Source organism: Phasianus colchicus, chromosome 3 (genome assembly GCF_987193195.1).
Source record: "Phasianus colchicus chromosome 3, bPhaCol1.hap1.1, whole genome shotgun sequence".
Taxonomy (NCBI): Eukaryota; Metazoa; Chordata; class Aves; order Galliformes; family Phasianidae; genus Phasianus; species Phasianus colchicus.
In genome coordinates this window covers 9518661-9538985 of record NC_143438.1, presented here as the reverse complement: position 1 = coordinate 9538985, position 20325 = coordinate 9518661, and the positions used below count along the sequence as shown (strand labels likewise).

The following is a 20325-nucleotide window of genomic DNA, read 5'->3' as shown; positions in this document are numbered from 1 at the left end:
GCCAGCATTTCATCACCTCCAGGCTCCCACAAACACCTTCCAAACGACAGGCCTGTACCACCTGTCTGCACAAAGGGACGGCAGGAGCTCAGCAGCACAATTTATGTCCCTTTATTCTTGAAGATGTTCCCTCATGACCACGATCAAATACAGAAGCACTGGTCAGCAAACAAATTTAAGTGCTCTTAAGAGGAAGAAGCTGCACAGGGCTGGGAAAGTTGTACTCTGCCTGCACAGTCCCCAGGCAGAACAGACTTCTACCAGGTACTACTGCAACATAAACATTTCAAAAATAATGCTGTGCAGACGTGGCTGCAAGTATGCAGTGGATACTTAGCATATAGCTTAGTGCTTCTGTCCATAGCTGAACTGAGAGGAAGCAAAAACAGTCAGTAGGTTAACATTTCCAGAAACATGCTTGAAGAACATCTGGCGTTTAGTGCCAGTGCAAAACATAAGCATTCACGGGAACATTCACAATAAATTCTCTTAAGTTAAACAGGCTTGACTCAAGTACCAAAGCAACCAGAAATGGCTGCAGCTTTCCCTAAAACACAGACATGAAATGTCATCTTCTCAGCTCCACCTGCAGCAATCACTTCAAGTGATGCAGCAGCTATTCAGTCACACGGTGCAAATTCCAGTGAGCATCTGAAGAAAGTCATATTTAATTGACTCAGTTAAATATGGTAGAGGGATTACGCTGACAATTTCTAATGAGGTGGAGGCTTGCACTGTACCAGGATCCCTTCTGATGCTAAACACAGGTAAGGGTTTTGGTGACACACTGTGTCTGCATGCAGAACCCATCCCCTTTCCTGGCCAGGCCTGAGACATAACTGCATTGCCGGTGCACACAGGCAGGGTGAAAGCAGAACAATGCTAGCAGACATGCTGAACATTTCTGCTCAGTGAGAAGGGAAAACATCCTTACTCAACACTCAGACTGGTTTCTAGGCTCACCCAAATATTTAAGTGCAGATCCTTCCTGATTACCAAGCAGCAAGTCAGCTGAGAACTGCAGAACAGGCCCCTGAACTGGATCTGGTTCTATTTCTAACAGGGATAAGCAGAAGACACCAGTGGAAAAGTTATCAGGAGGGAAATAGAGCTTTTAAGCTTGTCATTTTCTCCCTCCTTGCTTCCAGGAAGCTACAGTTTGGGGGACTTCCTGAACTAAGGCTGAATTCACACTTTTGCATTGTAGTAGTGGTTGAAGGGCTGGGCCACTGTGCCCAAAATAAGCATAAAGCAGCAATACGTGCCTGTATGTCACAGCACTAGCAACAACAACACAACCGCACGCTTCCTGTGGCACTGTTTGAGCACAAAGCTGTGAGGACACCTGCCTGGCCCCACACCACCTCCAGTGCCCACATCAGGAAGAAGGCATTGGGCTAAAGGCACTGAGGACTCACAGTGCAAACACAGGCACGCAATGGAAACCCACCAGCTGCTGCCCCAGGCTCTTTGCTTTTTGATAACGAAACCTCTTTGCCTGAAAACAGCGCTTCTAGCAACAAGGGACTTCAAAAAACAAAATATAGGTTAGGGGAAAAAAATGGAGTCTGCAGCTTTCCAGGACAGATATGCCTCTCCCCACATAGAAACCAGATCAGGGTGTATCAATGAACAACACTGGCTTTCTTTAATCTCTTGCAGTGCAGGACATCAGTTTCAGCCCTCTTGAAGACGAGGTTCTATGAGTGGAACCTCTGGTACAGCTGCTCATGTCCTACCACTGGCTGCCACACAGTGTTTCTTGCACGAAGCCCCAAAAGGAAAACAAGCATACCAAAAAAGAAAGATGTGGTGTTGTTTTTCAAAAAGACCCACATCCTTTCCTTATCATAGGAAGGAACTGTTCGTGCTGGCCAGGGGGACCCTGAAGCCCCATTTTACGAACGCCAAGCCCAGCAGCAGGGCAAAAGCCAGCTCCAGGGCGAGCAGGGACGGAGTGGTGAGGAAGAGAAGGGAGAGCAGCTGTTCGGGAAGCACAGCTCCCATCCCTCGTTGCCACCTGCTTCGACACACCATAACTTCCATTTCCACGAAATTCAAATTAAAATCGAGCAGCAGACATTTCTCTCCGAAACAACAGGGAGACCGGGGCCGTTTAGTCGCCGTTACTACCTCTACAGCAGGCAAACAGCCGGCAGCGGGGCAGCCGGAGGAAAGCAAACTAACCGGAGGTTGAAAGAGAACCGGGCACGGCTCTTCTCCCAGCGAACACCTTTTTGTTTCAATTCTTTCGCTCCGTCGCTAGCAGATTGCATCAGCGAGCTACGGGCTCAGCCACACCGCTTCCCAGCATCATTCGCAAGAACAGCACGCGACGGGGAGCGGCTACAGACGCTCGGAGAGGGACAGGGCGCAGCGTCACCTCGGGTCCTCCGCGATCCTCCACCCAGCCGCCCTCCCGGCCCCGGGCCGGGCGCTCCCCCGGGCACTGCCCGCAGCACCACGGCCGCGGAGCCCCGCACTCACCCAACGTCTTGACGGCGACCTGACGGGTGAGCGGCGGCGGCAGGTTGACGCACACCAGGTCCACGTCCTGGTGCAGCAGCACCTCGTCGATGCGGCTGGTGTGGAAGGGCACGCTCATCTCCTTGGCCAGCTCCTCCGCCTCCTCGGCCGTGCGGCCCCACAGCGCCTTCACCGCGAAGCCCTCCGCCTGCAGCAGCGGCACGATCACCCGCGCCGTCAGCCCGGTGCCGAACACCCCCACGCCGGGCAGCATGGCGGCGGCGCGGGCGCGCGGCCGCCCCCCGCTCGCCCTCAGCGCCGCCCGCACCCGAGGGCAGCCGCCGCGCGGCCGGAAAGGGGACGCGGCTCCCGCTGCTCCCCGCTGTCAGCGGGCCCCGCCGCCGCCCCGCGCCGCCTCAGCAGCGCCGCCATGCCCGCACCATCCCGCTCCCGACCGCGGGCGGCAGCGCCGCTCCCCCGCCATGTCGGCCGCGGCCGCCCGCCGGCCGCCTCCCCGGGCGGCGCGCCCCGCCCCCGCCGCACCATTGGTGGCTGCCGCCCGCCAGGCCCCGCCCCTCCGGCTCTGGCTCCGCCCAGCAGGCCGAGCCGCGGGTGTGGGGCTGGGGGCGCGGCGGGCGGGAGGGGCCGAAAATGGCGGCGGTGGGCGGGCTGCTGCCACCGAGGGGCAGGGATCGCGTTCCATCCGTGCTTCCTTCCTTTCAGGTAGGAAGGAAGGATAGAATAGAGAAGGGCGGAAAGACAAAAGCGGTTGAAATAACACCGCTGTGTGGCAAAAAGAAGCTGACCATGCCGTGCTTTCCATGCACTGGTAGCACTGACCTAGAGGAGACGGGTGCTGTGGGCTCCCATCAGCTGGAACGCGAACTGCAGCCGTTTGTCCAGTAACCACGGTTGTGCGGCATTTCCTTGGTTCACGGAACCATAGGATATCTCGAATTGGAAGGAACCCTCAGGGATCAATGAGCCTCCTGGCTCCGCGCAGCAGCACTCAGAATTCAAAGCCAATGTCCGATGGCATTGTCCAAACACTTCTGGAACTCTGGCAGCTTGCAGCTCTGACCACCGCTCTGGGCAGCCTGTTCCATGCCCGCCACTCCCTGTTCAGAACCTTTCCCCAACCCCCATCTGACCCTCCCCTGACACAGCCCCATGCCGTTCCCTCGGGCCTTGTCCCTGCCACCAGAGAGCAGAGCTCAGTGCTGACCCTCCTCTCCCCTCCTGAGGAGCTGCAGCCACCATGAGGTCTCTCTCAGCTCCTCTGCTCTGGGCTGAACCAACCAAGGCACCTCAGCTGCTCCTCGTATGTCTCCCCCTCCAGACCCTTCACCAATTTTGTGACAGAGTGCTTAAAACACAACAAGTCCAGCAGAAGCCCACCAAAATGGTCAGGGTGCTGGGCATGAGAACACACAGCAACACCATTTGTGAATGACCGGACCTGCCCTGGGCTGTATGCCCCATCAGCTGCAGAGGACCCAAACCAGTCTGCACTAGAGCAAGGTGCTATTCTTCTTCAGTTAACTGTGAAATAGGATGACCATGTTGTGCTTGCCAGTCCCCATGAGCACCCAAGAGGGCTGAGGGAAGCCAAAGCAGGACAATAACCTTCTGAGTAATGTAGAGTATGGTCTTACTGCAATGTAGGCAACTGCAATCATCACTGACAACAGAATCTGTGGTAAAATCCACATCACTATTTGTAGTGGCTACTTACTGACTTTTCATACTATCAAATCCAGTCGATATTTTTGTGCAGTGCAAGAAAGGTTAAGGCAGCACTGAAGTGCTCTGCTTTGAAAACACGTCTAGCTGGAACTGAGGCTCCTTGGGCTGCATGTACTCCAGGAACTTTGAGGCCTCCTGTGTTCCATTTATCTTTGATGTCTTTCCATTCCTAAGTCTGCCAGTCTCGTCAAGAGAGGCAACATTTTGTTCTTACAGTTGCTGCAGCTTCCTTCAAGGAATACACACACATGTGGATTTCTCTGGTAGAAAACATTTTTTTCCTTAAACAATGAAGAGTACAGTTCTTTGGACTATTTCTCATTCTGAAATTAATGATTACCATAAAGCATAAAGTTGCATTTCTGAATTCTGTAAATGAAAGCAATCAGCAAGAAAGTAATGAAAGCCTTACGATCACCATTTTGGTCCTATAATGTATTTCAGTTGAGTTTTCCAGCACCACATAGTTTTATTATGCAGTGTATATCCTGGTACATCACCAACTTTATGTGAGAAATCCCATCTTAATATCTCCTCTGCAGAAGTCTGATAATGTTGGTTGCAAAGATTTGAAACTGTCTTCTCAGTTGAATTTCGTATGTTTTCAGGTAATTTCTGTAGAACAGTATTGGTTTCTTCTTTATCAAATTTTGATATTATAAAAATCAGAAATCCTTATTTTTTTTTTATGTTTCATTTAATTATTTTTATTCAACTGTTATTTAGCTTTGTACTTCAATTTAACATTACCAATCTAGTTAGTAAGTACTAGATATTAAAAGATACAGGAGGGTATGACAGGATCAGTCAAGCACACATGATGTGCAAATGCTTGTTATTAGTTGGCTTAAGGAAAATGCAGAATGTTGGTGGTCTTCCAAATGCAGTCATCTCTTAGCAGATAAAAGTCCTCAATCTACTTGTCAAAATGTGTGAAGGTCTTCCCACGTATTGCACAGGTTTCTGTTCATTGCCCACTGAACTTGCCAGAAAAATGCAGATCTGTTTGATAGAACATCGGGAACCCAAACTGTTTCTTACTTCTCTGTTCTTGAAATCTGGTCTTTCTCATTTTTCCTGTCAGACTCCACAGCTGTGTTTCTCATACATCAGTCTGAACAATGGAAAGAGCTAAATAATACATGGCTTCTGTGAAATCATGAAATGGAGCTCACTGTCTCTCCAAATACTTCTCAAGTTCCAGAATTGTAAGATTAATTAACTAATTTCCTTCTACATACATCAGTGTCTTCGAATATGAAGCAGCTGTGAATTTTCATTAACCAGTTGGCTCCTTCTGGGACGTGAGGTTTGTGATTGCCTCTACTGAACTGCTGCATCTTTGAGACTGGAAATTATTTGCTTGGAGATAATACTGTTTCAGAGAGGAGGAAAAAGTGGTGATTCAGACCTGTCTGGTTCTCCCACTCAGCCTTACTGAGTCATCTACCACACTAGAAACGATGTGTGAACTGTGTTGCTCAAGTCCTTTTTACATCTAATATAATGCAACTTGTAATTTCTCAGACAAACAGAAATCTGATCAGCCATAAATTTCATTTTAATGTCTCTTTGAATACATTTCCACTGAGAAAAATGTATTTACTGTGAGGATGACAGAGCACTGGAGCAGGATCCCCACGGAGTTGTGGAATCTCCTCTGGACAGTCTTTCCTGTGCAACCTTCTCCAGGGAGCCCACTTCAGCAGGGTTTGAACTAAATGATCTCCAGAGGTCCCTTCCAACCCCTATGATTCAGTGATGCTGTGATCATGTCGTGATCATGAAATTCATTCCTGAGAAGTGCAACCCATGGAGAGCACTAGAAAAAAAGTAGAGTGTGTGCCATTTGTCATTCTTTTCAGTGGGAGTGTTGTCCATACCCAGACTATCTTAACCTGCTCAGTATATTTTCAGTTTATTCTTTTCCAGTTTCCAAAGCCATTCTTCACAAGATATCTATGCCAAATGTGGATGGGCTTTAAGGAAACTAGCAAGGCTTTAAGAAACTACATAGCTAACAAGAAACTTTGGAAGTTGTTAGCACTCTGTTCATTAAGGCACACAGAAGGATTTAAGTATGTACAATTTCCACTCTTTAATTATTTAAACATCTAGTGAAGGAAGACAAACAAGTATGGGCATTCCCACTTTACATGAGTAGTAACTGATGCTCAAGTACAATGTTATTTGTTGGGTCTTGAGAACTTATTATTTTGTGGGTATTGAGAATAACTGAGCACCCAAAATGTACTCAACTTGTAGACCCTTGCAGTTTTGGCCTAGCTGACTTTCATGAGCTCCTGTCAGGCACAGGTCAGTAACAGAGCATTTTCCTGGAGAGCTCTGGCTGCTGCAAGTGCTCCTGCCAGGCGTCCTGAGACCCTGGATGAATGCAAGAGACTGGACAGCAGTAGCTAAATCTTACTAAGCTGCCTTAGCAAATCCATGGCTGCTGTCAGGCATAAGTAGACACGTGGAGAAGGGGATTCTCATATTAGTACCATGCAGAAAAAGATTATAACAGAGTGAGCGAGTGTAATGCAAAAGCACCAGCACTTCTGCATGAGGTTTACTGACCCACAAGAAAGTACGCAAAGTTCATCAGTTTAATGAAGAGGTACTCACATTACCTGGGGCGGCCGGTAGAGTGCTTGCCCTGGGACTACCCCCAGCAGGTCCCAGTGGCAGCCAGCAAGAGGTCTGCTAACCCCTCTTAGTACTATGACCATATATATAACAGTGAGAGACAATAAAGGATCGCATATCAGTATAAGCAAGGTCATTCACAGAAAGCAAGGATGCTTGATTACATCTACAGAGCAGTTTCTCAAAACAAGTTTCTTCCAGCTGCATGCAGAAGCTAGTGGCAGTTTACTTGTGTTCCCAAGTTAACACGAGCCCTTTCTCACGGGCTATTTGCTTGTTCAGGCCATGATCTGTATTTTTCCACTCAATGAGTCATATTGAAATTCTTAATTCTGAAAAATAGTTTTGAGCCTAAGCAGTAGTTTGTGCCACATCACACTTGTTAAGCAGTGTGCAAATAGCTGTAATGTGCTGCGGAAGTGATTATTATTAAAGCAATAGAACATTCCACACCATTCGCAGGGCAGCTGAGATGTTTCTTCAGGATGAAGGCAGCAGAGCACCATCGATTTATTAGTCACAGGGGACTGCATGACAGCAAGCATGTGCAGTGTCAAGGTTTTTGAGTCTTTCCATGCGACACGTGTTGTGAAGGAGTTCAATCGGGTAAAAAATGCACTTTGACAGGAGATGGATGCAAGGATGTTCTGCTCTGCAGTTAGGCAGTTGTCCCCTTGTCTGTGTCCTGTCTCTGGAAGTGGCTAGGACTACAATGGCCTTGAAGAAGTCAGTTGTGGGGTGAGTTTTAAAGGAAAATAGATCTGCGTGAATAACACATGTTAAGTACTGCAGATTTGGAGAGCCCTCCAGCGTACTGCAAATCAGCTCCATTTCACAATGGAAAACCTGCTCCTGTTGGACAAAGGCTCAGTGATTCAGTCAGGGTAGGCAAGAAATTTTTTGTGCATGTTACAACAAGCACAGGTACTGTGAGAGCTGGGAAGATGCTGAATCTCTGGAGTATCATTTCCTGGGAGGAGCTGAACCCATCTAACTCCCCAAAGCCGCCTCAAACCTGTCATCCTACACAGTCTTCCTCACTTATTTCAATTTTAACTTCGAACTTATGGCTCATAAGTTGGTTTGTGACTATTTTTAACCTGAACAGAAAAAAAAAAAAAAAAGGCTACTCAAAAAGTCCTTCCTTTTTATGCACTGAGAAAACAAATATTAAGAAAAATAATTGGCTTGGTCTAATCCAGTACCACAGTATGAACAGATATGCCTCCAGATATTTGCAATTACTCTGCACAGCTATTTCTCCCTTAAAATCATGTTCTTTAGGATCTCAATATTCAAATGTGAGGCTTTAGATTCACCACCTGTACTGACTGGATCATGTTGAAGTTCATCGTGCATTACCTGGCCTGTGATTTTCTTTGTTAAATCGATAATGCTCAGTCATATGCTCTTTATTTGTTCAAAGGGTAAAATTAATCCCAAGCAGTTTCTAGGCTTCTGGCTCTTTGCAAATTCTCCTTTAGCTGAAATAGCAAAAACATTATTTGGAGTTCTTTGATCCACCTTTGGAAGGTTCTTGTCTCTCTGGGTAGAGCATCCCTATCCAGGGGGTACAGAGGTTACACTGTGCAGTGCATGAAGGCATCATGCATTCACAACACTTAATCATAGTTCACAGGGGTGTTTTGAAGTAGATGCTATGTGCTTTCTTTATCTATTCACCATAGAAGACTTCTCCTTTCCCCATAAAGGCAGTCCCATTTGCCACAGCTATTGTTATGTGCTGTACAGAAGTGGTAGAGTGCCTCTGTGCTTCATTCCCATGTAATCACACATGGAACGCACAGAAAGAAACAGCAAACTTTAATTCTTTCCCTCCTAGTCAACAAGGTATTAGGTTTTTCAGAACTGAAGACTTCCTTCTTGAAATTAATAATTTCCCCTTCCTCTTTCACCTTGCCCAGCATGTGCCATCATTCAGCATCAGCTGAGCTGAGTGTGAAGGTTGTTCCTTCCTCCCTCATGGAGGTCTGGTTCCTAGGAGCTGGTGGTCTCTGGTACCCAGTTGTCACCCACAGGACGATCAGAGCAGAGCTGCCCTCTCAGATATTCTGCCTCTCAAACAGGCAATAAGGCACCAGATTTAATGAGGTTATGTTTCTTCAGATGTTCTTTGAAATCAGATCAGCTCAACACTGACACCCTGTTGAAAATAAACAATTTCCACACCAGAAATTCCTGTTAATATTTAAACAAGGCTTAATCTTCCTCCTGAAATGAAAACGCACATTTTCAAAGGAACTTTATTTGGGAGGTGAATGTTTCTTCAGAAGTATTTTAACAGCTCAGAGAACTACATATCATCAGAAATCAGATATTAATCGTCAGGAGTAACACAGCTACTATTCTAGGAACCAGTGCGGCATCTGTGATTGATCAAATACACTTTCATGAAGAACTTGATGACATTTTATTGCAGGGAGGGCTGCAACAGACAGCTTGCTGGTGCCACACATCTCTTCTCTAGTACACATGGTAATGTAAACTTCAGCTGCTGTGAGTCTCTCAGACACACACCTTTTAATACAGGGCAAATGACCAAAAGTAGATGGCTGAGGACTGCTTAGTAATACAAGAATATTTCTTTGAATATGGATAAGTCTGTGGGCTAAGCACTTTTCATATTAGAAAAGCATCTCAACAACGAAAGTAGGGCAGATTTATTAAGGACATTACAGAATCAGAAGTCTAATACGGTACACATCAGCCTGTGTCCCACATACTTAATGTGGGACACTGTAAGACGTATCAGTGTGCTCTTGTTGTTCTAGTAAGAAGCAGGACAAAGGAGGATATCAAGACAGCACTGTACTCACTGGGTGCATTTGGCTACGTATCTCTATGAGACACATAACTTTTATTATTTACCATGAAAAGCTAGACTGGTTTTAATCACATTTGTAAGACGTTTTACAAATCTGGGTTAGTGCATTTACTTTTAGATTTTGGACTTAACTGGATTTGATTCCGCAGAGAAATGAAATACAGTAAATATTGTGATGGGAAGACTCCAAGGCAAGTCAAAAAAAAGCAAATGGCACTTGTCCTGAAATCATGGACATCTCGAAAGGCGAGCTGCTTGGGTTTTGTTTTATTCATTTCAGACCTGAAAAAAATGGAGAACACAATGAAGGGAAGGAAGAGCATTGTGATTAGAGTGCTGGAATGTGACATTTTTGTCTTTGCATTGTTTTTTATCATTTCAGATACCAAGGTATCATTCATCTGGCATAGAAAATGGCCCTTAATTAAATTATGACTCATTTTCACGACAGCTAGGGAGGAGAAAATATTAACTCTTTTCCTGCAGCAAATACTCTCAGACTAGATTCACAGTAGCCTTGTGTGATGGAAATCCTGCTCTTCTCCGTGTTAAACTCCCCCAGTAAATGAAACCACAAAGCTTCCCAACCCCACAGTTATTCCTTTCATCCAAGATGGACAAACCTGCCTCGAGTCAGTCCCCTCCCCCATCACATTTGCAGTAGCGTTAACCAGCAGCCAACATGTTTTAGTGGCCCAGGTGTTGTCTCCCATTAACCTCTATCCCCTAGACAGTGCTTCCCTCAGCACCACCAAGCCAGAGCCATTCCAGCTGCTGGAGATGTGGCTTCAGCAGGTAGAATGGCATCAATGGGGAACTCTGCCACAGGCATGCAGGATTGCCAGGCTGCACACGGGCTGTGTAGTTTGTATGAAATACAGGCAGGATGCATAATGTCAGAATGACACCAACCACACACGTGTGATGGTTTCACAAGTAGCTCACTGGTGCGTGAGATCTACAGGGAACATGAATGGGATGAACAAAGGTAAAGAGGTGGGTGTTGGGGAGAGGAAAGCCAAGCAGCAGTCAGAGGTGCCTCGCTTCTCAGAAGTGCAGGAGAGAGAAACGGGAGGCAAAATGGATATTTGATGGAAGCCCTTAGAGAGAAAGGGCTGGGAATGGATGAAGGTGAACTGAAGCTGCAGCCCGCAGCGACAACGCTAGCAGGTTACCCTCCTTCACTTTTGTGGCCATAGGGACACATCAACTCCCTGCCTTCTGCTGTGCAAAATGAGCTGGGTGGAGTGATTTATGTGCAAGGGATTTAAGCAGTCATTTAATTGACACTTAAAGGAGGAAGTGAGTGACCTTGGTTAAAGTGATCTGCTTTATTCCCACTTTGCATTTGTGCTTAATCATTTTCCCAGAGAGCGGCTGACTCCTCTAGTTGGCAACCGCTGAGATTTCTTCCATAGCATCCGAAGCCTTTTGCTATGTTTCATTCTCTCTTGTATTTGCTAACTTACTGTGCCACACATTTAAATACTGAACTACAGTTTTTACTCTAACACTTCATGTTTACCTCTTATTATATCAGAAATTGGCAAATGATATTTTGTATTTACTAGCTAATTCAATTCCTTCCCTAGGAGTTTTGCTGAATTGCTTTTGGGTAGAAATTAGGTTGTAACAACGTGCAAAAAGGCAGCATTGTTTTCTGTTATTAAATAAAGTCATATTAAATGCTTTGGATGTGGAAGAAGAAGGTATGAAAATACATTCTGTATTTAGAGTCAGATGAATTATTAAACAAAGGAAATTCGTGAAATAATCTGTTAACCAGACAGTTAGGAAAAATATGTTTTCTGCTTCTTAAACCTCTTATTTAATTTCTTATTTCTAGTGAAAAAGTCATTGCCCAAGCTAAAACAAAGACACTGAAATGAAGGAAAATGGTTTCCTCACTTGCAGGGAAGGCTCCAAGTGAAAAGGCCTTGTTCATCACTTCAGTAAATGGCTGCTCCAGAAGTTTACTTACTGACTTGTCTCCCCATGTCAGTACTCTGCCCTTCTTTAAAGCCTTGTTAGCAAATGCATTGCTAAAACACTGAGCTTTTATTTTGAGTGAGGGCTGGAGCTCAGGTCTTCCCTCTGCCTCACAAGCAAATGCCCTGTCTTGTAAAAACCTTAGCAAAACCTAGCAAAACCTTCACTAAGACCCAGAGTTAAGAAGCTTCCAAGACATCCTTGATATTGATGACCACATCAAAGCTTACTCTTCTCAAATTAGACTTGCTGCACAGCTGGCTTATGTTGATAGCTTGCAGGGAAGAGCTTTCTCTTTTCTTGTAATACATGGATTACAACCACCCCATTTCCACCAGGATACATAGATGATGCATGCCATGGGACCTTCTTCTCCATTTGGTTCAGAGGTACTGGCCCTCTCCTGGAGGGAATTCAGATTAATTTTGGACAGGCAGCACAGTATATGGGGAGATGCATATAAGGCCAAGGAGACTTCCAGGTCAGGCCATGCTCAGTACCTGATGCTACAGAGAGATCTCAATTAGACCTCAGCACTGAACAAAGCAAGGTAAACTGCTGAGGATGTGGAGTATGAAAACCAAAATGCTGAATTTCTGGTCCAGTATCACATGATGATAATAAAGTCCTGATCATTTGCTTACATTCAGATCATCTTCAAGGCCAGGAGGGCTTCGCCATGCCCAACATGTGTACAAAGAAAAGAGTAGGGAAAGAAACATATAGTCTGTACAGTTCTTACCTTTAAATTACCCAAGACTGCTGGATGGCCTGAGAGAAAGCAGAAATTAGTTGGGCAGGAATGGCTGATCAATATGTGGAGGCAATTTCAGTGCTCTTTACAGGAGGCACAAGAGAGGGGAAGAGAAAAAGGAGAACCTTAGAGAAGCTGCCTTAGAGAAGATGAAGATGTTCAAAGGAAGTGTCAGGAAAGGCTGGAGAAGTCAGGACTTCTAATAATAAACCTCAGTTCTTAGAAAATGCTCCAAAGAGAGATGGCATAAAACAAGCACCACGCAATAGAGTTACCTGGATGACTGCTCTGGCATTTGCTCCCTTTTTGTTATGCAGGAAGCAAAAGCCAGAACAGTTTTTTTTCCTGGAACAAAGTGTTTGGGGCACCTCATCTCTCTCCAGGAATTCACTATTGCATTAGAGAATCACAAGCATTTACAGCAACAGCCACTGAAATCTGGGGCTCCCATGTAGAGCAGAAGCCAATCAGAAACTCAGTCCCCGCCCAATGTTTTATGTGAAGTATAAGGGGTTTGAAGCTCCTATTTACCACATATTTTCATATAAATTGTACATCAGCATGTCAGTACACCCTTTTCCCTCCCCAGCTGTTGCACCTCACTCTTCCCTCTGTGGCACAGCAGACTGGCACCAGCTGACAGCAGTCCACGTCTTCCTAGCACACATGTGATTTCTGATCAAAAGCCAGCAGCTTGGCTGGCAGGAAAAGACTGAAAAATATCATTGCAATTAATATGGAGAAACTCGAAGCTGTAACACTATCAGCAATTCTGCAGGATGAAACATGGCAGTGCAAAAAGACTAAGCGACATTTTGCAAGCCATCTGTTTTGTTTTGCTTTGTTTTGTTTTCCAAGGAATGCTGGACAATTTTTAATGGACTGATTGGATGGGCAGATTGCTGTGATTGTAGAGCAGGGTGTGGAAGGGCAGTAATTCTGCGAGATTGATAGAGCAAGTGGGTATCAGAACCGCAGAGCATCCAATGCTGCCGGGTAAAAGCATACAAAACTCTTTCATGGCAATCTGCCTGTGGCAGAGTTGCAGAGCCCACGCCAAATTTGAAAGCAGAAAGCAAGATCAATACGGAGCAGAGCACAAATTAACATAGCTGGGTTTCAAGCGCATCCTTCATTTGTCCTCTAAAATTTCCTTTGTCTCTGCTACAATTCAATAGAGAGCACTGAAATCTCCCTCTAAGCTATGATTCAGGCTGCAAGGAGGAGAATCTACACCATAGACATTAGTTTTGTCTTAATTATGCGTAGGAAAATAAAATTTAATTACATAGAGTTTCTTGCCTCAGATCAGAGATTTACTTGAGAAACATGTGATTTCTTATCAAAGGCTTTTTCATTCTCCTCAGAGATATGTTTCCTTAAAGCACTTTATCCTTGTGTGCACGACATGGTCACATTAAGGCAACATAAATGTCAGGGAAAACAGTGTCTTCTTCTAGGGGCCAGAAGCTGCAGTTGTTTGTCAAAATGACTCCTGCGGAGACTCCCCACAGCTTTCTGGTGGGAAGAAGCTATTCCCTTGGCAGGGCACCATGGGCTTATACACTGATATCAGTGTATACGCAGCAGTTCAGCTAGAAATCTAAAATTTGATCAAACTTGATAAAAGCAAGCTTTCTGCTGTTTATTTTTCATTAGGTGCATGACCTGAACAAAGCCACCTTCCCTTTCTTTTCCCACACCTTCTCTTGTTCAAATTTATAGTGTGTTGTGGTGGTTTCACCGTGCTGCACCTGCCATAATGCTGAAGAAAGAAATTGCATTTGATTTTGTCATTTGAATTTCATGTATTGCCTGAGACAGGTTGCTGGCATTTGTGCACTTTCCTGTAGGTTTATAAGAATCCCTGAGAAATTCAGCTGAAGGTGACAGGAATTTTAAATCTTCTGCCAGAAAGGATAGCAGGGTGGATGCGGCCAGGCTGCATGAATCATTACGTAATAAGGACCACTGGTACCTACTCCCCAGTCTGCGTGGCTGAAGAAGGCATAAGCAATGTGGGATGGAGCTTAGGTTATTTCCAGCTGAGCCCCATGCCCTGAAAACTGCATCAGCTGATGTGCCTTAAAGCATCTCTGTGACTTCTTCAAGTGTGTGGGAGCAAACAGCAGTGTTGCCACCTCTCCTGGCAGGGTACCACACAGATGGCTCTGTCATGGGCACGAACAATGGAGCACAGCTGGGAATCTTAGCCTAAAATTAACCTGTTTTGCCCCACGCTATGTCTGAAGCCAAAGCCATGCTGACCATCATTTCCCATACAGAGGGAACTGCTGGGGCTTAGGGAAGTTTCCTGACCAAGAAGGAAAGGAACGCTGGCAGCTTGAGATGTCAGGCTGCTCTGGTTTGCACCCTCCCAGGGTAGAGGTGCCTCAGACTCCCTTGTCTGCAGGCAGAGGGTTCCATAAGTGAGGACTTACTGCACAGCACTTCGAGGTGTGTTGTTGAACATTAGTTTACCCAGGCACGGTGATTAAGCTGAGCCTGAATCAGTCTTGTCCCCAGAGTACCTACAGAAAAGCTCAGTGCTTTGCTTTTCTCCTCCTCCATAAATTTCAGAATGACCTCCAGAGAAATTAACACAAAAATACCTTCTCCTTATGTTCTCTGATGAGAGTTTTTTTGGCAAGATCTGTGAATAGATTTACTCCAATCATAGTCTTTGAAACTCATCTCATTAACAGATCTCTCTGCAGAAAATCTCAGGACAGGAGGACAGGTGCTTGGAGGGGGCACTAACACAGGACAGCACAGATAACTAGAACTTTCTCAGAAACCTTCATTCAGGGCACCATCTTCACTCCACTCCAGATAGTCCACTCTTTCTTCTTTTTCTTTTTTTTTTTTTAGTGTAATCATCTGGCGTTTATTTCTTTCCTTCCTACCAAAGATGCTGCACAAACTTATTTCCCCTTAGGGTCAATGGAAACAAAGTGGAAAACCCTCTCCTCAATTTCTGATACATGTTTGATTAAGAAAAAGAGGATGATAAATGCAGTGGAACTCAAAGCAGACCCAGAGCTTTAGTGATATTGCCATCCTGGGTTTTAAACCAAGATGGCAATTACAGATTGGAATGAGGTCAGCTGCAGTAACCCAGCTAAACGAGATGCAATTAATAGGATGCTGACCTCCCTCACCCTTCTTCCTCCAAATCTCTTCTTTGTCTGTCTGCACTGACTGCTCCTGTGGAGAGAAAAAAAGAAAAAAGAATAAATAGCACTAATAAGATCTGACTTAACATGGCCATTTAAACATCTAACTCTCCTCCTTCCTGCTGTATTGCTAACACACACGTCACACCCTGCTAAAGGCTGACAAGGAAGGACCTAAGTGCTTTTAACATCTTCTTTTGCTCTGTCCTTACAGAGAATGCTATCTAAGGAACTCTGAGTGTCTATAGGTGACAACAGTGGGTGTCACGCTCATCTGTGAGGAGCACTCCTGAGATAAGCTTAGATCCCACAGGAGTCCTGTGGGTTTCATTCTGTCTCAAACATATCTAACACAGTCTGTGGCTGTTTTCTGTGTTCTTGTAACACACTGCTCCCAGTACTCCTAAGCTAACAGCTAACCAAAAAAGGAATAATGGCAGGCTGCTGCCTTCTCTGCCTCAGAAAAGCCTGTAGCCTTTTACCATCCACTATAGGGAATATTTGCTGGCTTCTAGGGCGGAGTGACTGGTGCACTGCTAGCACTGTGTAAGTAGCTGGAGAATGTGGAAGACCATGTTAACAGATTATGGGTTATGATACATTTGGAGCATTTTAGGTTTGTCACTGTGCCCTTTGTCGTGGCCCTTGGGTTCTTGCACCCATCACCAAATATTTCCCTTACCTCCCAGTATAGGCTTTCTTCTTAGGTAAGTGAATCAGCCCCAGTCTCACCTTGGAGTATTTTAGGTCTTTGTAATCCCACAGACTAATGAGAACCTCCACAAAAGAAAATGTGCATCCAGAATTCAAAAGCATTTACTCTGATCCTGCTGCTTTCCATCTATTTTCTCTCCTGCTGTTGTCTGTTACCTTCCTCTGCTGGCAGTGGTGCTGCATGCTGATGAAGCACACCTGGCCCATCCCAGGAGGAAGCTCTGGAGGGGTTTATTGGGGAGCAGAGCAGCAGGAGGAATTTCAGTGCATCCAATGACTCTCCTGCCTATGGGATGCCTGCAGGTAGCAGCAGATGCTGCCATTTCCTATTTCCTGCAAGCACTCTGAAGTGACCTTCAGAGAAACATATCCAGCATCCTCTCCCTGGTTACATACTGTAAACTGTAATGTTTATCTATTTCTTAAGAGAGAAAAATCCCTGTAAGTGCTTGAAGAAGGAGATTTGCAGTGCTACCCCCCCTGCCCATTCTTCAGGCTGGCTGAACCTGCAGATTTTGTTTATTGATGCCAAAGTGCATGTGCGAGAAGCTGGGCTTCAAATGCGCTCAGGAAGTGATAGGAGAGGGCACAGGAGGAGAGGATGGGGGCCTTTATTTCTTCTTTGTGCAGCTCTGCACTCCTTAGCAGCACTGGGTGGGATGCTGTAACACTCCTGGTGGGCCCCGTAGTCGCGATGGAGAAGCGGCCGGGCTCTCGGATCGGCCTGAGCGAGCCCTTGGCAATCCAAATCTGACAGCTGAGGGGGGAACCCCGTCTTAGAGGCAAGGGAGCTCGCTTCAGGGTTGCTCATCCCCTCGCCCAGCAGAACGTCGGATGGACACTGCCGCCCTCTGCCGGCCCCCCAGTGCACATAAATGAAAAACCAAATCCAAACCTAACTAAAAATGAATAATAATAACAAAGAAAAAATAAAACCAACCAAACCAACCAAAGAAACAAAAAACTTATCACGAATATGCAAGACCAGATGACAGAGGAGCACAGGGAACACGCTGCTTGCTTCTGGAGTTTGCTCAGCACATCATAGCACTGTTGATACCTCAGTCCTCCTGAAACAGGGGGCTATTTCTGCTAGCAGGCTGCTTGGAGAGATAGGGAGGCACCAGCACAGAGCTCTCCCGGGCACTGGGAAAAGAATGGAAGAATCTCCACGTAATGAGGAAATTGGGAATTGGTGCTTTCAGCAAGCACTGTTGCCCTTTTGTGTCATAGGGGTCACAGAAGGAACCATCCTCCTCCTAATCTCACTCCCAAAATCTGGAATCCTTTCTTCATCTTTGAAAATGAAATATGTTAAGTATTAATACTAAAATTCAACTCAACTTATAGTACTTACAGGAGGGGATTTCAATGTACTATGCAAGGAGTTGGGCTTGATCAACTCAGAATATTCTATGATTCTATGAAATGCTAACATTTAATGTAATGATAGAAGGCAAATAACTCTACTGTAATTTTTCTTGCTGTTTTTTAAAAGAGGATCAAATTAAAACAAGGACAGACTGTGTTAGTTACTTAGCAATAAGCTGGCATCAAACCTAATGCTCCTTGCTTCTGGGGCAGGGAACGTGTAACGCCACACACTGTTACCACCAGGGATGTAGAAAACAGTGTGCAGGAGAGGAGAAATAAAACATTATCTCCAATTCACATGTTGAGAAGAAAGGCACAGGAATACAAAAACCATCCAAAGTCACCTGTGAACTGAGATGGGGATATGGCACAAAAGCCTGAGCACTTTGATCTGCTCCATTGTGGCGCTTCAAGGAAGCAGGAGAGGAGATGCATCTGGATGTCCCTGTGCCACTATTGATGCAGAGCTTTGCCATTTTTTTCTCGGGATTCTGGGGGAACAAAGACTTTCCGCCTCCTGCTGTCACTGCCTGGAGGTTCTCTTGACCTTTTTTTCCCCTCTCATTTTTCCAGGTGATTAAATTGTTCAGTCAGAAAGCATGAATGCATTGCTAAGAAGCTAGGAATTTTACCACCACAGAAATGATAATTGCTGAATACTTCAGGCCATATTAGTTTCAGCACAGACTGCCCCTCAGCCAGGGATGACAGAGTGCCAGCAGCTCCAGCACAGTGACTGACAGAACTGGGACGTTGCAAATGGCACTTCCAAAGCCTGCAGCAGAAGGAGAGCTAGAGGATATGCTTTGCATTAAAAACAGTCATTGACTATATTCTTAGAACAAGGGATAAAGTAGAATGGGCCATGACTACTTCCCCTCTAAACCTTTTCACTCGAAACATTTCCATCCTCTCATTTTCCTTTGCTACACTGAAAGACTGGCACCTGTTCTACCTACATTCCTAAACTACATTATGTATTTGTACTACATGAAAGGGATTTTGCTAGTCATGAAAGTCATATGAATTGAAAGAACAGTTTAGGGTGTGACATCCATTGACAGGTGAGTAAAAGGACTTTTTGCTCCCCTCAACTCAATGCTGCCACTGAACCTCAGTACTTCATTGCTGTATTCCAGCTCTCTACCCCATATAAGTAAAGAATAAAGCACAGTTGAGGCACGGATGGTTTTGACCCCAAAACAACCTTCATTCCAGCCAGCTGTATGGTTTGTAACATTCCCATAACATTCATGCCTGGCATTGCCCAGGTGTGAACAACTCACCTCAGCCAGGAGATCCCGCAATGGGATTCCAGCAGTGCCCAGTTATCAGGAAGAGCAGAGCACCACTGCAAGGTTTTAAGGAGTAACTAGGAGACCACAAGTAAGCTCCTGAATGTGAATAGACCTGGGGCTAGCCCCAGAGAAAACATATAGCATAAATAAAATTTAGATTGTCTCTTGGGTTTTCTACCTGGCAAGGGACATCCCAGGTTCCATTCCTCCGCTTCAGGACTGATTTTGTATTTTTACCAGTTACTACATAGCTTTAAAGGAAGACTAGAAAATAGTTGCTTCTATTCCCCCACATGTTCCAGGCACTTTGCAATCTCTTCTCTGGTGTGCTGGCTTCCCAGGCAGTAACCCCACTGTGGGGCAGCTCGTGGCCTGAGCGGAGAGCAGAGCTCAGTGCTGTCCCTCCTCTCCCCTTGTGAGGAGCTGCAGCTACCGTGAGGCCTCCCCTCAGCTCCTCTGCTCTGGGCAGAAAAGACCAAGGGCCCTCATCCACCTTGACCTCCAGAACCTTCACCATCTTTGTAACCCTCCTTTGGATGCTCCCTAAGTCTTTCTTATATGGACATATGGGAAGCACTTACTATGAAAAAAACTCTTGTACACCCTCTTGACAAAGTCTAGGGCTAACTCCTGTTTTCAAAGGATCGTTTATCTACCAAAATGAATACAAAATCCCCTCCTGGAGTCTTTGAGGCCCTCAGGAGAGGGATGAAGTTCTTCACATTACCTGCTGTCACCCAAAACTTTGTGTGGCACTTTCAGTATGACGGTAGCATGTGGAATAGAAGCCTGGGCTTTCAGTCTGCAGAATAAAGGTTTGCCTACCTAAATTCTCTTGTTCCATCATTACTATGATGTATTTACTGAGTTCTGGAGGCACAACTAAAATCTGATTTGTTCAAGTCTGATAACTCAGTCTATGTAGTTTCCGTTTTCCATGTCTAAAAAAGTGGCACTCTTTCCATGCTTTTTTCATGCTATCCACTATCAACAATATTTAACTTCTTTCTAGTTTCAGAGTCTGCTTTGAAAAGACTAACCATAGCTTAATTATTTTAACGTAACTTTAATTATTTTAACAATTCATTTCCTGCAAATAATTACATTTTAAAAAGTTAAATCACTCTTTAAAAATGTTACATCCAGAAACAACTTGAGTAACAGCATGGAGCTTCTCTGAAGCCATGGCATGCTCACAGGATGAATTCAATGCAAAAGGAATAATCTCAGTTTGTATAGATCCCACCCTTGGCGGAAGAAAAATACAACAGCAAAACCAAAACCTACACAATAAAATAGGAAATGGAATTTGTA

The 20325-nt window shown here is 45.3% G+C and overlaps 1 protein-coding gene across 6 annotated transcripts in view; it reads right to left on the bottom strand.

The window, feature by feature from the left end:
- GFOD1 (Gfo/Idh/MocA-like oxidoreductase domain containing 1) overlaps nt 1-2921 on the bottom strand; it is a 69581-nt gene extending 66660 nt beyond the window's left edge. For all 6 annotated transcript variants that reach the window (XR_004166321.2, XR_016464970.1, XR_016464971.1 and 3 more), the window contains exon 1: nt 2488-2921. Coding sequence is in view for 1 of the 6 variants with exons in the window: in XM_031589373.2 (XP_031445233.1) it covers nt 2488-2740 (253 nt within the window). In the remaining 5 variants the exon portion in view is untranslated. The remainder of the gene's footprint in view (nt 1-2487) is intronic.
- Between the last annotated feature and the right edge of the window lie 17404 nt (nt 2922-20325).